The 15,903-nt window shown below is 36.1% G+C and overlaps 1 protein-coding gene across 1 annotated transcript in view; it reads left to right on the forward strand.

Annotated features, from left to right (window-relative positions):
• grin2aa (glutamate receptor, ionotropic, N-methyl D-aspartate 2A, a) overlaps positions 1–15,903 on the forward strand; it is a 195,718-nt gene that overhangs the window by 1,339 nt on the left and 178,476 nt on the right. The window contains exon 2 of the mRNA XM_024271483.2: positions 9,337–9,813. Coding sequence (XP_024127251.1) covers positions 9,340–9,813 — 474 coding nt within the window. The 5' untranslated portion in view covers positions 9,337–9,339. The remainder of the gene's footprint in view (positions 1–9,336; positions 9,814–15,903) is intronic.

Below are 15,903 nucleotides of genomic sequence, written 5' to 3' on the forward strand. Positions count from 1 at the left end.
CATTTCAATCTGGAACCAGAGGGTGAGTGTGCGCTCTGGGAACAGCGTATTGCGGGTTTTTGGTTCCAGACTTTTATCCAAAAAAATTACGCACCGTTTTTCCCACTACTTTTTTCATTTTACTTTTAATTTTTTAAGGAAAAAAGCATGATTAAAACCATAAAAGTTAAACAAAGAGACAAAAAGATGCAAATCTTTGTGCGTCTTGGCAAAGTGGAGGAGGCAGAACCCTAGTCGAGCCGGTGGGGGTCGCACTAGTCTTGTCTTGGTTGTGTTAAACGTCATGGGGGAGATCCAAATAAATTACCCCCTCCCCATACAAACCACTTCTTTTTTTATTTTTTTTCCTCCTGTTCTCCAGATTTAGTCACGTTGTTGAGGCGCAGCTCCACTTATACAGGACAGCTATGCGCCTTTAAAAAAGCTCTAGTTCCCCTCAAAAGATACTCAAATACACACAAAACAAACTAAAAATATGTTTATAAAGGTAAAGAAAATGAAAGTTTAGAGTTTGTTCTCCTAAATTGCCATACATTTGTATATATGTTTTAAAAAGAGTCGCTTTATGGTTCGAGTTTTCCAACTAAGCTTCAATTTTTGAAACAAATGCTTCTCAAATTCTGCTTTTACAAATGATGTGTAGGAGAAAAAAGGAGAAAAACACAAAATTACCTTTTTTATGATGCAATTTGCAATCAAATAAACACAAAGTGCATTCCTGCAGGGTTTTTGCAGGTTCATTTGAAAAACATAGTGGTATAAAAGTCACATTTTTTTTATTCTGCAGTAAGTATCAGGTGCAGAAAGAGTCCACATCCACTTAATGGAGGGGTGCAAGTGACCTCACGTCTTTCATCCCATTTCCTCTTGTTCCCGTTCCCCTCTCTCACACACACATACACACACGGAGGGTTTGTTGCAAGGTAAAGAGGTGTGTGCAGTGGGCAGACAACACGTTGAAGCCTGAGTGGTAACAGACGATTACTTCCACTGGGCTTCTCATGGGCGCTCATGCACATGTCAGGGCACATGGAGCAGATGGCTGGGGCCTGAGAGACAGACTGAGAGGCTGGGAGAGGGGTGGTTGGAGGAATTTGGTGACAGGAAAGAACAAGGATGTCAGGTAGGCCGGGAAGACTTGGAGGTTTTCTTTTGGTTGTCATCAGATAAATGAAGTCAAACTTTTGCAGATGATGCTGAAGTGTATTTTCGTCTTCAGCTCCCATTATAGACTCGATCTCTGTCAGAAATGTTGACGTTTGGAGATCTCTGATTTTTAAGCACATTTTCTGCATACAGAAAGAAGGTAATTCTTCAGATTTTGTTTGTCTTTTTATAAGACATCTATACTGAAAAGTAAAAAGGCTTTTATTTAGATGAAATTTATAAAAAGGAGAGCATTTTAGCTGTTTTTATTTTAAAAATCAACATGAGCTTTTGTATTTTTGTCATTTTTTGCTACTTTTACTACTTAAAAAAGTCCTACCAATTTGTCATTTTATGTCTTTTGAAAAGGCAAACCTCCCTATATCTACTGTATTGCATTGGTCTTCATTGCATTTCTTTCCCTGAATCCTATTTCCGAATGAGACTATTGGAAATTGAGAAGGGACAGCATGGATACAAACTTGGAGAATCAAATTAGTTGAGAAGAAAGAGGACAAGATTTCAGATCACAGGAAAAAAAAGATAACTCTTTTAGAACAAGATTTTTTTTTAAATGAGACTTTGTGCAATTTGGAGCAAACTATGAAGCTGGACGTCATGAAGGCGGGAAGCACAAAGAAAAAGAGAAGTTGGGGACAATTTAAAAAAGGCTAAATGCTTTGAGAGAAATCAATCTGTCTGATGAGAAGTGTTCGGGTCAAACAATTTATTGTATAGAAAATTTAATATTAGATGCAAATGTAGATGCTAATTTTGCTAATTTTTGAACTAAAAAGTGTAGTGTATATTCTATCTATCTATCTATCTATCTATCTATCTATCTATCTATCTATCTATCTATCTATCTATCTATCTATCTATCTATCTATCATCCATTGGCCCTGCGCAATAAATCACACTGGAGTATAAGTCGCAGTAGACAAAATAATGCGTATTAAAGAAGACAAAAATCACATATGAGTTGAACTTTTGGGAGAAAAGTGCAATGCTTCTGAACAATTCCGTTAAGCCCAGTGTAGGACTGAGCGGGGATTCTCATTCTGCATTACTGTGAGTTGCAAATACTACGATATACAACTGCAGTGCCCTCTGGTGGTTGTTATTTAGGTTTTTTTTTTGTTTTTTTTTTAAATCACGTATAAGTCGCACCTCTGGCCAAACTATGAAAAAAAAAATACAAGATATTCTTAAAAAAAAGGGGGCAGTTACTTGGCACTTTACTGTCCTATTCAGCCATTCACATACTCATGATGGCCCCAGTCCCAACTTCAACCACCAGGAGGAATGGAGTTCAGTTTCTTCCCCAAGGACACTTTGTTACAGGCAGGAGCCAAACCTGTGATCAGGGGTCGACCGCTCTACCCCCGAAGCACGGCAAACTCAGTACTAAAAGTAGCAAAACTAAACTTAACAAACATTGGTTTAATCAAAGTTAAGAATTTTTATTTTGTAAATCCCATAAGTTGGCTTCATATTTAAGTAAAAAAATTTCCTTGGTTGACAAATGATTGAAAAATCATAGTCTTGGAGGGGGGGGGGCTCCAGAACCTAGACGTATTTGATCCTCACTGTTAATTTAAAAAAGTTAATTAAAAAAAAGGTCTGATTTTAACTCCAGTAAAGAGGATCAGGAAGATTTAAAATAAAAAAAAGGTTTATTTTTATACCATTGTGGCATTATCTATGCAATTTAAAAAGTACAGCCGTGTCACATAGTGCATCCACAAAACTTGATGTCAAAATCATAATTTAATTCATTTCATTGTGGTGACCCACTAACAGAAAACAATGAGCAGCTAAGGCAGATCTTCGGTCATCAGATTAGTTCTGATTTCTGACAGATCACTGACTAAAAATCTTCAATCGTGAATGAGATTTCAAAGAGAAAAAGGTCCTCTGAGCCAGTGCAGGAGTGGGGAAAATGGTTGACAGTGGGTGAAGGATGGAGGGATGCAAACAGTATGAGGGATGAGAAGAAATGATGGACAGATAAGTAAATGGGTGACAGAGTGACGAATGGCTGTGGAGACCTGAAAGAGGCAGTGTGGGCAGGGAAAAAAAGCCTTATCAAAGATCTACAAACCCAGGGTGCACGTACCATCCACTCGAGCTGCGGTGCAACCAAACGACTTATCATCCTCAATATCAACCGTTTCTGACCGTGACGGCGTGAATAAATCATCTCCATAAAGTGCAGGTTATCTAATTTTAATGCAATTTATAAAGAGTGGGAAGAACAAACGTGGATGGAGCGGTAAACACAATCATTGGAATCGTCACGTGAAGACGGGGGAATCGTTGATGCGTGGGAAAGTTTGCAGCGTGTGAAATGTCTCTTTTATGACTCTGTGGGAATTGCGGCGAAAAAAGGAAAAAGACGGAACCCTATGCAGCTGATACTCCACTTACATAAGAGCTGAGATTGTACACGCCCAAGAAATATTTGTTTTTTTTTTTTTTTTGTCTAGTGTGTGCATGTGTGAAAATTTGCCAGTAGTACGGATGCGCCTGCCAAACATCGTTTACTGTTGTGCTGCCAGAAAATGGTAGCCTTTCTGTGACGACAAACTGGCCAATATGTTTCAGCCTGGAGATGTTCTTTTTTTTATATCATATCTCTCCCTACTTTTGCTTTTTAATCATTTTTTTCTCTTTAGTCCCTTAAATATCTCAGCCGAAAAGAATCACAACTGTTGCTTTAACAACATTTGGGTGATCAAAGCAAAAAAATTGTCTAAAGAGACAAAAAATACAAAAAAAAAAACACTTTCAGTAATAAAAAATTAAAGCACAGACTTGTCACGAGTCAGAATTTATTCCCACCCATACCATTTGAAGAAACATAACAACATCGGTTTTATAACTTTAAGATGTCGTGCTAAAACAAAAAGTCATTACTTACCTTTTAATGCAAACTTCTCTGCTTCTGATACATAACAACATAAAATAAAATGTTAAAAAGAAAATTGTCACTTGAGTGAAGTTTGAAATCTTGAAAGCATCCATGAATGCAGGGGCGCTGCCACCATTTCTGAGGTCTGCGAGCAAGAATTTACAGGGGCCCTTTCCACCTTGCTCTTAACTTTCACCGTGAAAAAAACTATAAAAATAATTAAAGGCGAACGCTTTAATTGGAACGTTAGATGTGCATATTAGTGACTTCACCAATAGTTTTAGGAATTAATACTCTTTAGCACCCGAGCCTCAGCTTCAGAGTTTACAATCGTTTATGCTATTAATGTAAAGCCGTCTCAAACCAATCTTGTATTTTGAAGTTTTCCTGATTACCTCTTTAACCCTTGTGCCCTCTTATGGGGTCCACGTGACCCCACTCTGTGATCCCCCCATGACAAAGATTGACAGGATTTTATGTCTGCTGCGGACACTAGTGAAGATAAAAAATCCTTGAAAAAAAAGCTAAGCGCTCGGTCTTGTGGGGTCCAGATGACCCCACTGTTGATGTAAACATGCCTATAATAGCACAAAGGTTACCACCTGAGCGTTTCTTTGATTTACTGTCAACTCTTCAACTGTTTATGCAATTAACGTAATTTTAGTGGATTGTGAAGCGGTACTTTGATACACAACACCTTACAGTTGTGAAGTGTTGTACAAATTCAACACAAATTAGCTGTTGACGTTAGCTGTTCACATTAAACACTGCACTGAAGTTTATATTATATATGTATATATATATATATATATATATATATATATATATATATAATTTGAAAAAAAATCAGGCATAAAAGGCTTCTTCGGGAAAAAACAAAAAGGAAGTCAGACAAAAAAAAAAGTTTAATAAGAACATCAAAATAAAAGATCTGATGATATTTTATTCTATGAGGCTATATGCAAATAAAAAGTACACGAAAATAGGACATATTTTTTGCTTTTGGATGCATCATTTGTCTTTATATCAGTCACTCCTGTGGGGAAAAGTGAGGGAGGAGGAGCCTCTTTAGGGAGTTGGTCTCTCCGCGTTTGTGTTACAGACTTTGAGGTCCCCTTCCAGCCTGGAGGTCTTAATAATTTGGAGATTTTCATACATCTGGTCTGTTGTATCCTTATTTATATATATATATATATATATATATATACAGTATATATGTATATACAGTATATACACACACACACACATACATATATATATATATATATATATACATATATATATATATATATATATATATATATATATATGTGTGTGGGTCAACTTTATAGACCCAGGTGTAGCGGATTTTTAAAACTATTGTCTTCTAAAGACTGACAGATTGCAGTTGAATGACTTAGATATCGCAAAGGAAACCTCTTTGCGATATCTATCAAACCTCTTGAGGAAAAAAAAAAAACATTGTTTTACTCATTTGGGGGAGCATATGAGAGTATTTTTTAGAGTTAGCGTAACTTTAAGCTGGAGAATATGTTAATACGCCCCTCCCCCCCATGAGAGCTTCAGCAAACCCCCGCGAGAGAAGGATGATTATCCCCCTGACATCATATCGTCAATGCCTGCAACGCCACCACAAGACGTTCCTCCACAATTAAATTATTTCACAAGCCTTCAGCGCAAGCCTCCGCGTAATCTTGCAGCTTGTTGGTTAAAGAACATGATGACTTCCTGTCAAAAACAGTAAGAATCCCTCAGGCATTAGTGCTGTCTTTGCAAAGAGTAGTCTGAGATTTGGATGATTCATCCTTCAGTCAGTTTCTGAGCTTGGGCAGGGGGGGAGACGAGCAGTCCCCTGCTTATTCAAAAAAAAGAGACGACAAAGTGACCCCTCATGTTTTATTCAGCTCACATAATGCCTCTCACTGCAGTCACAAGTTTATTTCAAAACCTTGAGTTGTGACAAATTCCTGCTCCCAGAAATGATTAAATCCACTTAAAACATTTAAAAAAGACATTTATTTATTAAGATTTGGAAAATTTGACTGATATAATTCTTTGGAGGCAAAGAGAAATGAAGTTTTAAATGTTATTTAAACTAAACTTAAGTTTGAATCTCCTGAAAACAAAAAAAAAGTCAAGTTTCAAGATAAAACATATCCTCCTGCATTGCTTTTCCATGTCTGTCACATCTGCAGACTTAGTTTCTCCAACAGTTGCGTGATAAACGTTAGCTCGGCATGCAATGATGGGCTTTGCGCTGATGCAAAAACAGCGAATCCTCAACTTCACTGGCACACATGGGCACATCATGTGACCGTATGCTTCTGCCTTGGTGATCTTGCTCTGCTGTTCAGCACACCTGCTCACATATCTTAGCACACACGATGAGGGGGGAGTTTTGTGCTCTGAGGTCTCCAAAGGCAACAATGTTAACTGTCCCTGTTCGCTCCTTTGCACACATCATGATTACCCTCGTCCGGGGCCGTCCACACCACTTCTAAAAAGCTGCATCCGTTTTGTGGTTGGTCAGTTTTATTTAGGCTTTAATGCAATTCCTTTCGTATAAAAAAACGCGCCCTTGGGACATAAGACAGATACATCCGTTTGTGTGTAACAGCTGTGTGTCGTCACCACTAACATTAGATCATCTCTGCGGATTTCAAGGGCATGCGTTAGCGCTGTGCCATCTCCCCCTTTGGCGTCCACTCCGCAAACACATCGGTCATGGCGATATCTGATGTCTTGATCAAACATTGAGTGCCTAATGAACCGTCAAGTCCAGAAAGGACATGTAATGAGTGCAGTAGAAATGAGTCAGGAGACTATTTCTGGGATAGAAGTTAGTCCAGTTGCTTAGTAGGAATCACTTATAGATGCTTGGAGATCTTTCTCTTTTTTTTTTTTTTTTTTTGAGGAACAAAGATCTTTCTACGACAGGATATTAGGGCACCAATAGTAAATTAAAGAATAACATTTATGAGAACAAAGTTAGAAAATTATGATAATGTAAAGGAATAAAGTTGTAAAACTCTAAGAAAAAAGTAGTAATTTTACACGAGTAGTTGTGACATTATTAGAAAAAAGTAAACATTTTTCAGGAATAAACTTGTAAAATTATAAGAAAAAAGTCGTAATTTGACAAGAATAGTCATAACTTTAAGAGAACAAAGGTAAAACAATTAAAAGAATTAAGTAATTAAATTATGAGGAAAAGGTCAAAGTTTTACGAGAATATAGCAAAAAAAAATCGAGAAGAAAGATGTAATTTACAAGAATGGTTGAAACAGTGTAAGAAAAGGGGGAAAATTACGATAATAAACTTGTCAAATTAGGAGAAAAAACATATAATTTAATGAGACTAAACCCACAAATTATAAGACAAAAGTTGGAATTTGACAATAATAGTCATAATATTATAAGAACAAAGATAAAAAGTGTGAGAGAATTAAGTCATAAAATGATGAGGAAAAAGTAGTTTTACAAGAATGGTTGTAGCTATGAGAAAAAACAAAAAAATGTACATAATTAAACTTAAAATGATGAGTTTTTCTTTTGGAACTTGACAATAATAGTCATAACAATATGAGTACAAAGGTTAATAAATTATGAGAATAACGTTGGAGAATAACAAGTAAAAAGTTGTAGTTTTAAAACAATAAAGTCGTAAAATTCTGAGAAACAATTCATCATTTTACGAGAAAAGTCGTACCATTGTCAAAAAAGAAAAGAAATTATGAGAAAATGTGGACAAATGAGAAAAAAGTTCTAATTTACAAAAATAAAGTAATGACTACGAGAAAAAACAAAAATAATTTAAAGGATTAGAGTCATAATTTTTCTAGAATAAAGTTGTAACATTATCAGAAAAAATTCAAAGAGTTCTAAGAATAAAGTCATAAAATTATAAGTAAAAAGTCCAAGTTACACAAGATTAAAGTGTCACATTATTGGAAAAAAAGTAAAAAAATAAAAATGTCATAGTAAATTCCTAGAATAATGAGGAAAAAAATTTAATTTTATGAGACTAAAGTTGTAACATTATGAGAAAAAAAGTAAAAAAATATCCGAAAATAAAGTTGCAAAACTCAGAAAAAGAGTTTTTATAAGAAAAAAATGTAAAATTATGTAATAATTTGGCAAAAAATGAAGTTATAATTTCATAAATTATAAATTGACAATCGAGATTAAAGTCATAAATGTATCAAGGAAAGGCTGTTAACTACGAAAACTATAAACAACACAAAAAGGACTTATATTGTGTTTCATTATGCGTTTACTTCATTATTGGTTTCACAAATACTGAAACACCAAGTCTCTTAGAGTCAACCTCGTTTTATTATAAATATAAGGAAATAGAAAAGAATTTCTAGGAAACTGGACCTCTATAAAATTAGTGTTTTGACCCACAATGAGTGGATTTCCAACAGGCGTACCTTTACACCTTCGTCGGTTTAGTTACAGAAGTTCAAATGTATTATGGCACATGGATTCCTATGATGAACTAAAGCCGGATGGCATCACCATAAATGGCTGCATAGATGAATTTTGGTACAATTTATTTCAAAGTCTACATCACAAGCTTTCTGTTTGAAAACGTGTGGCTTTTTCCATATAAAATTACACGTTTTTTTTTCACGTACTTCTACGACTTTGTTCTCGTGCATACATATTTTTCTTTCATACTACTTTGTCGTACGTATTGGTGGAAATGGCAGCTGTTTGTCATGTTTAGAGTAATTTGTAATGTGGTTGTATTTGAGAACAACAGTGTGCCGTTCCCTTGTGAGAGACGTGTGAGTCTGAACATTTGACACGTTCCCACCTCAGTGCTGTACTTACTAGGTCAGATGTTGCTAAACGTTTCCTCTGAGAACGCCAACTCCTGTCACTCACAGTTATCTGCGTTCAGACACAGAATCCACTTTAAAGCGTACCTTTAAACTGCTCTATAGTAAAGACTGCGAGTCGATATTACTCTTTATAAATGTGTGTTTGCTGCACAAATGTTGTGAGTCATCTTTCTCGAGCAGTCGTGACCAGAAAATGTAGACTTAATGGCCGTCTTTTCTTTTTCTCAGCCTCTGCAAATTGTTCCCAAGGTTATCCTCCTCTCTGCGCAAGGTTTATGTGTTTAATAAACTTCTTAAGAAGAGATTTGGGCAAACAGAAGTTGTTTCTGCGTGTGGGCTCAAACACTTAAGAGTTTCACACTTCTTATGCCTCCTTCACTTTGCCGACTGTCATCATCTGTTCTTTTTATCGCTCTTTCCATCCAGGGGATGAAGTGGTTTGGCAGCATGTTCCTCGGCAGCATACGGAGCAAGAGGAGAAGGAGCGACGGTGGAGGTAATAGTGGAGCGCTCCTCTCATTGGCCCTCCTGGTGGTGTTGACCCGGACGGGTGACCCTGTGGCGGCTCAGAAGCGAACCGGCTCGGAAAAGGTGCCGGTGCTGAACATTGCTGTGATCCTGGGACGCACGCGGTACATCTCAGACCGGGACATCCGGGCTCTGTGGAGCAAGGAGGACCCCATCGATGTCAACGTGGTCACACTGCTGGTCAACGAGACCGACCCAAAAAGCATCATCACCCACATGTGCGACCTGATGTCGGGGACTAAGATCCACGGGGTGGTTTTTGGGGATGGCACTGACCAAGAAGCCATTGCCCAGATTTTGGATTTTATTTCCTCGCAGACACTTATACCCATCCTGGGCATTCATGGGGGCTCGTCCATGATCATGGCAGATAAGGTACGTGAGGCCGCTTGAATGTATGTGTGTGGAGACTTCTATGATGACAAATATTGAAAGAGTGAGAGATTCCGATGGATGGTGTACAGTTGTGTCAGGCATTGTGAAGTATGGATGAGTAGCATCATGGCTGATAAATAAAATACTTGCTGATTGTAAATCAGCTGTTTGTTTCGCTGTGAGGAATGCGACTAAGGTTATGATAAATTAAGACCACACATAGAATGCCGACAGATGCAATGCAGAGGAAGAAGAGGGTAGGAGGATGGGGTAAGTACAGAAAAGTGTTGGAGTTATGCATACATGTAAAACAGATGGAGAACAAAAAGAACAAAAAATAGTTGGCAAAGGGAAGGAACTATAAAGACTGTTGGTTTTGTGATATGTTCTGCTTGGTCCAGTGAGCTGCTTTATGGGAAATCACCATTCATTGTGCAAGAAGTTTGATTGGTTACTTCATTTGAATAGGCAATGCCTCCTGGCATGCCAATCACTTAGAACCTTGAATGGGAATAAATTAATGGTGCATGATTGTACCGCTGTGTGCATGTGTGTGTCAGAGCTGAGCTTCTGCAATTCATCACATTCACAATAGATATATGCTCCTATGGGTTATTTGCATCAGAAGATCAAAGAGAGCTTACTAACATATTATGGCAAAATTTCAACTGGATTCAAAGTGTTGCAATTCAAAAGAGACGCCATCAAAAAAATAAAAAACTATTTGTCTGAAATGAGAGAGAGATGAAAGTGAAAAGTAGGTCAGTTAAAATGTATTCTGGGGAAGTAAGGAGATGTTATGTCATATTATAGATGTCTTGAATTAAATAATGCCTCTAGGGCTTAGAAAGGGCATTGCTGTATGCAGCCTCTATTTTAAGAGAATGTCATCCAGGTGCAGAACCTGTAACACTAAAACCCACCACGGATTCCTCTCAACAGGCAAGCTATGTGTAGCTTGTTTAAAAAAAACATGTAAATATTGTTTATTAATCACCAGAATTAATTTAAAAACACAAAAAAGCCTCTAATATACTGTACATAGTGCAAATGCTGAGAGCCGAAGCAGTTCATTTAAGTTCTGAATACATAAAGTATTGAAAGCATGTTTGAAGGAAAGCTGCCATGCTAATTGTTATTTGCTAAAATAGTTGAAGCGAGTACGACAACAAAAGCCAGGAAACCAAGAAAGAACTGCTAATTCTAGTTGAGGAATGGTAATGCAATTTAAACACTAAACAGTAAATTAGCAAAACAAACCTAAGTTATTTAATAATTAAAAAAAAAAAAACTCCAAAAGGATAAAAAAAAGCCTCATTAGCATGCTAAACACCTTGATCATTACCAAAACCATTTTAAAAGTAAAATCTAAAACATAATTTAAAATACCTAAAAAAATACAAGTTTAAAATTAGTGATAAAACATAAATAGCAGAACTCTCTTAAAGAAAAAAAAGCATTTTTAAACTGCCAGTTCAAGCTAAATGCTAATGTAGGCAAAGTTTAAACAATATTGACTTTAAAAACTGAATAAAGGTAATCATTGTTAATTAATATATAAACAGCAATGGATATACCCACTAAAATTAGAAGAAACTATTAAATAAAATGCTTAAGGCTAAGTATGTTTAATAAAGGCTAACAATTTTTTTTTAAAGGTAATCACATCAAATGACAATTTATTACGTAAAACTAGAACCTTTTTTTGGAAAAGAACATTGTGCGGAAAAGTGTAATTATAACAATGCAAGAAAATCATATACATGTTAACAGCTGAAACTAATGGACAAACGACCAAAAAAATCAACAAGATGATCTAAACTAAATTATTTGAAGAAAATCTTTAATTGGCAAACATAGCTTAAAATAAAAAATAAAACAATACACATTTGCTAAAACCCATACAAAAGATTTAAATGCTAGTTTAAGTCTTATATTGTAATAAAATGTTAACAGGCAAAAATAAACTACAGGGTCTGGTTCCTGAAACAAAACTAACTTTTTGATAGAATTTTTAAAGAAGATTTTAAGAATTTTGAATGTTAAGAAGATTTTTCAAGAAAAATAATACACTAAAACATTTTTAAGATTAAAAATGCTTATTTATCAATTTAAGAGGAACTGCTTTGCTCTCAGAGTGCAAAATTCTACTGTACATAGTATATAGTAATATGTATAAAGATGTTGATAAAATAACATTTTTTATTGCGAAATAAAAGTAAACGCAGAAAATCAAGGATGCGTTTTTACTGTATGGTAGAAAAAAAAAACTGATCCCATTTCTCCATCATTGTTGTGCTCTTCTTGTACAGTTTACAATCTGCTAACCCCGGCCAGGGATGACTGCATTTGTGGCTCCCTGTGATACTTTGCCGGTGAACATATTGCACGCTTTGACACAGTTGGAACACGTACAACCTCTCACAGCTGGGACTCTCTGCGAGTGACACCCATCTGAACGCGGAGCTCTCTGGAGCTCTGTTTGTCAGCGACCCGCAAACACCTTGTCAGCTGCTGACTGACTCCTCTCTCATCTGCCCGGTCTCACTTGGACATTTTCAGTTTCACTCTTCCTCTCTATTGTTGAAGTAATAAAAAGAAAAACACACAAGTTACAAAACTTTAAAACTGCTGAAAGAATAAGAACTTTGTTTCGTGAGGTTATTTGCTACACAACCCTTATTGATAATACTGTAGGGTGTCACGATTAATCAACAATCAATGAATTGATTTACAATCCAAAAGATCAATTTGTTAATTGTATCAACTGAAACCATTATATGACTGTTCCAAAATTAAATATATTGACTATATCAGTACAATAAAATACTATTTGGATTGATGCAGGGTTGAGTATCCAGGTATTTATCTCTGAGTCAAATTTGTTGAATTTTTTTCCTGGATTGATTTTAGGTCAGTAAATTGGATCAAATTGTACTAGATGAATCAATATTCACTATGAGTCATATCGTCAACCACGTCAAATCAAACGATTGTTGAAACAAATCGTTACACCCTTACCTACAATTCATACATATTGTTTTCAGTTCAATGGTGATAAAGTGCCTCGGCATAACTCCAAAGTAGAAATTATCCAGCCTGGAATTAGTCTTGCTACTGATGATTTTATACATCATCATGTTTGGTGTCTCTCCTCATAACTCAAACCTCAGCCGTGAGTTTATTCTGCTACTTTCTTGATGATGTATGTTTTTAAAATCTCCGTCTTTTTGTGTGATCCTTACAGTCTAGCATCTCTTCCAATTGGTACTTTTGAGGGATTCATATTTTATTTTATTTTATTTTTTTTTTCAAGAGCAATACACAAATTCCTCACATTTACCACAGTAATTGTGTATCGATCCTGCATGTGGCATGTTTCTATGAGGTATAAGTATTTGAAGAAGAGGGTAAAAAAGGGAGGAGTGCATGAATAGAGGAGGTGTAGAGGGGAAGAGGAGGGATGAAGGGTCAGGGATAATCCCTCATCTTGACCAGGATGGAGGGGATCTCAAGTGGAAGAAGATTACTGAATGCACTGACCGCTCCTTCTATTTCAGGGGGCACGCGTACTCGACAGTGCTCTGACTTCAATGTGTTTTCTGCTGCGTCAAACAAAGCTAGCACTTTTCGAACCACTTATCTGAAAACTAAACACTGTTCTTAAGTCAAACCGCAGAACAAAATCTGATTGTTGGGGTTACAGAGACTGGATTTTCCGCTTCCTGGCTGCTCTTTCACAGCAGGGGAAAGCATTTAAGCAGAAAGTGTCTGTCAGACAAAAGACTTCTTGGGTTGTTATAAACAAATTTCCCATGATTCATCCATTGTTCTTTGCCCCGCAACATTTTTATACAGTGTTTTCCTTCATCTTCATATTTAAAGGTTTTGTGACGGAGGAGGTAAAGACTTGTTCCATGCAGATTTTCCATAATCCACATGTAAAATATGAGGAGAATCTCGCCCCCATTGATGGAGCATTGTAAGATACTCAACGTGTTTGTTCATGTCCTGCTTCAGACGAGTGTTTGAACGGCTGTGTTCAAGATTTCTCTTTGTTTATACACCGCCATGCATTTTGAATGCACTTCACTCCATTTTGTGAACGTGTTCCTTTGCAAAACACTTGGAGTTCAAGCGCTTGTTACCAATAATTAAGTTTAGTTAATTAAATCAAAACTGAATTGGAATTGATTTAATTTATTAGAGGCAATCCAAAGAAAACCAAAAAGACAACATACAAAAATATATAAACAGAATATAATGTACTATAATGTATATACTATATATACACCTTATATATGTATCTATACATATAGTGTACATATACAGTTTATATATGTGTATATATATATATACTGCATATATATAAATATATATATACAGTATATATATAAATATATATACTGTATATATATTTATATTTGTACATATATAGTTTATATAAATATATATACAGTATATATATATATATATATATATTTGTACATATATAGTGTAAATATAGATAGACACTATATATGTACACATTTGAAAATGTATCATTGCGGTTTGTGCAAGGACTGAATTATTACACCAATTCGCAACACAGCTGTGAAGAAAATAGCTTGGAGCAAGATTTGTAAGATTTTTACCGCTTTGACATTTCGCATCAAGCCTCTTCCGAATGTAGGTGGCGGACGTGCGCGAGTAAACAGCAGAAAAAGAAGTAGAAGAAGTGCCTCCTTGCTTTTCCTCCCCACTTAATTCTTTGAAAGGGAGAGGTAGAAAGCAAATTTTACAAAATCCCACCCTCATCATGTTTTACTTAACCTTTTCTTTTATTTTATGTTAAAAAAAAATCCAATATTCACTCAAATTTTAAAGCTGTTTATTGTAAATTTTAAGGCCAACAACCCACTTCTTCAGTTTGATCTTAATTTAATTGTTAAAATGTTCTACTTTTTTTTAGATCAAATGACTAGTAATGAGAAAACTGTTTTTATTACTAAACTCATTCATCTACACAGTTGACATTTGACAAATCAATACTTACTTGAATTTGTAATTGATTTAAATAGAGAGTCTTTAAATTGAAATTGAATCAGTTCAGTAGTTTACCATAGTTTTTTTGCGTGGTGGTGTTGTGATCACCACTATTGAGAAAGCTCTGCTTCAATTCCCAGCTGAGTTCTTTCCATGTGGAGTTTGCGTGTGTTCCTCGTGTAATGTGTGGGTTTTCTCAGGACACTCTGGATTATTCCATCGCTCCAGAAACACGCATCATTGGTCCAGGTCATCACTGTTGCAGAGAATTGGTTCTCAATCGATGTACCTGGTTAAGTGAAGGTTAAAAAAAAATCCAGTTTCAACATCAAGTTGCAGCATTTCCATGGCAACCTCTAGTCCAAACTCCGAATGCTTTATTGTTCAAAAAAGTATGCAGACCTCCATATTCTTATTCAGCCACGTCTTGCCCCTTTGTCCAGCCTCTCATCTGTCAGTCTACCTTGTTAATTAGATAAATGTTGCAATATTTCCCTGTGTTTGTTCTTCCGTACGTCTTTCAGCCTTCGCTGATTAATGCACACTTGCCCCTGCATTGAAAGGAATACATTATCGATCAGGCAAGGGATGATCTTTCCTTGCTGCCATCTAAGCAGTTTAAGCAGAATGGACGCTGTTTGCAGCATCTTAATGCTGCAGAGCGAACGTCGAAGCCTCGCTCTCATTTGCATGTTTGATAAATGTTAAGCAGGTGTGAGTGTTTTGAATTTAATGGTTTGACATCTTTGTTTTGTTTACTTGCTGGGTGTAATTTGGAAACTCTGAGCCACCTTTCTGATTGGCATTGAGTCACTTTGGTGCCAATCATCTCACTCAAAGGTCGTTTGTGGCAGCTAGAACATTCCGGGTTGAATTTTTCAAAGTTTCTTTATAAAGTTACTTCCAAGATGTCTTGCATCATGACCAATCTGATACTTCCTGCTGCAGTAGGCTGCCTGTTCTTTCTTTTTCTTTTTTGCACACAGTGAATATGAAAATAATTTATTATTGAAATGAGATGTTCTAATGCCAGATGCACAGTGGTGCCGCTAGAACATTTTATAT

This window comes from Oryzias melastigma, linkage group LG8 (genome assembly GCF_002922805.2).
Source record: "Oryzias melastigma strain HK-1 linkage group LG8, ASM292280v2, whole genome shotgun sequence".
NCBI lineage: Eukaryota > Metazoa > Chordata > Actinopteri > Beloniformes > Adrianichthyidae > Oryzias > Oryzias melastigma.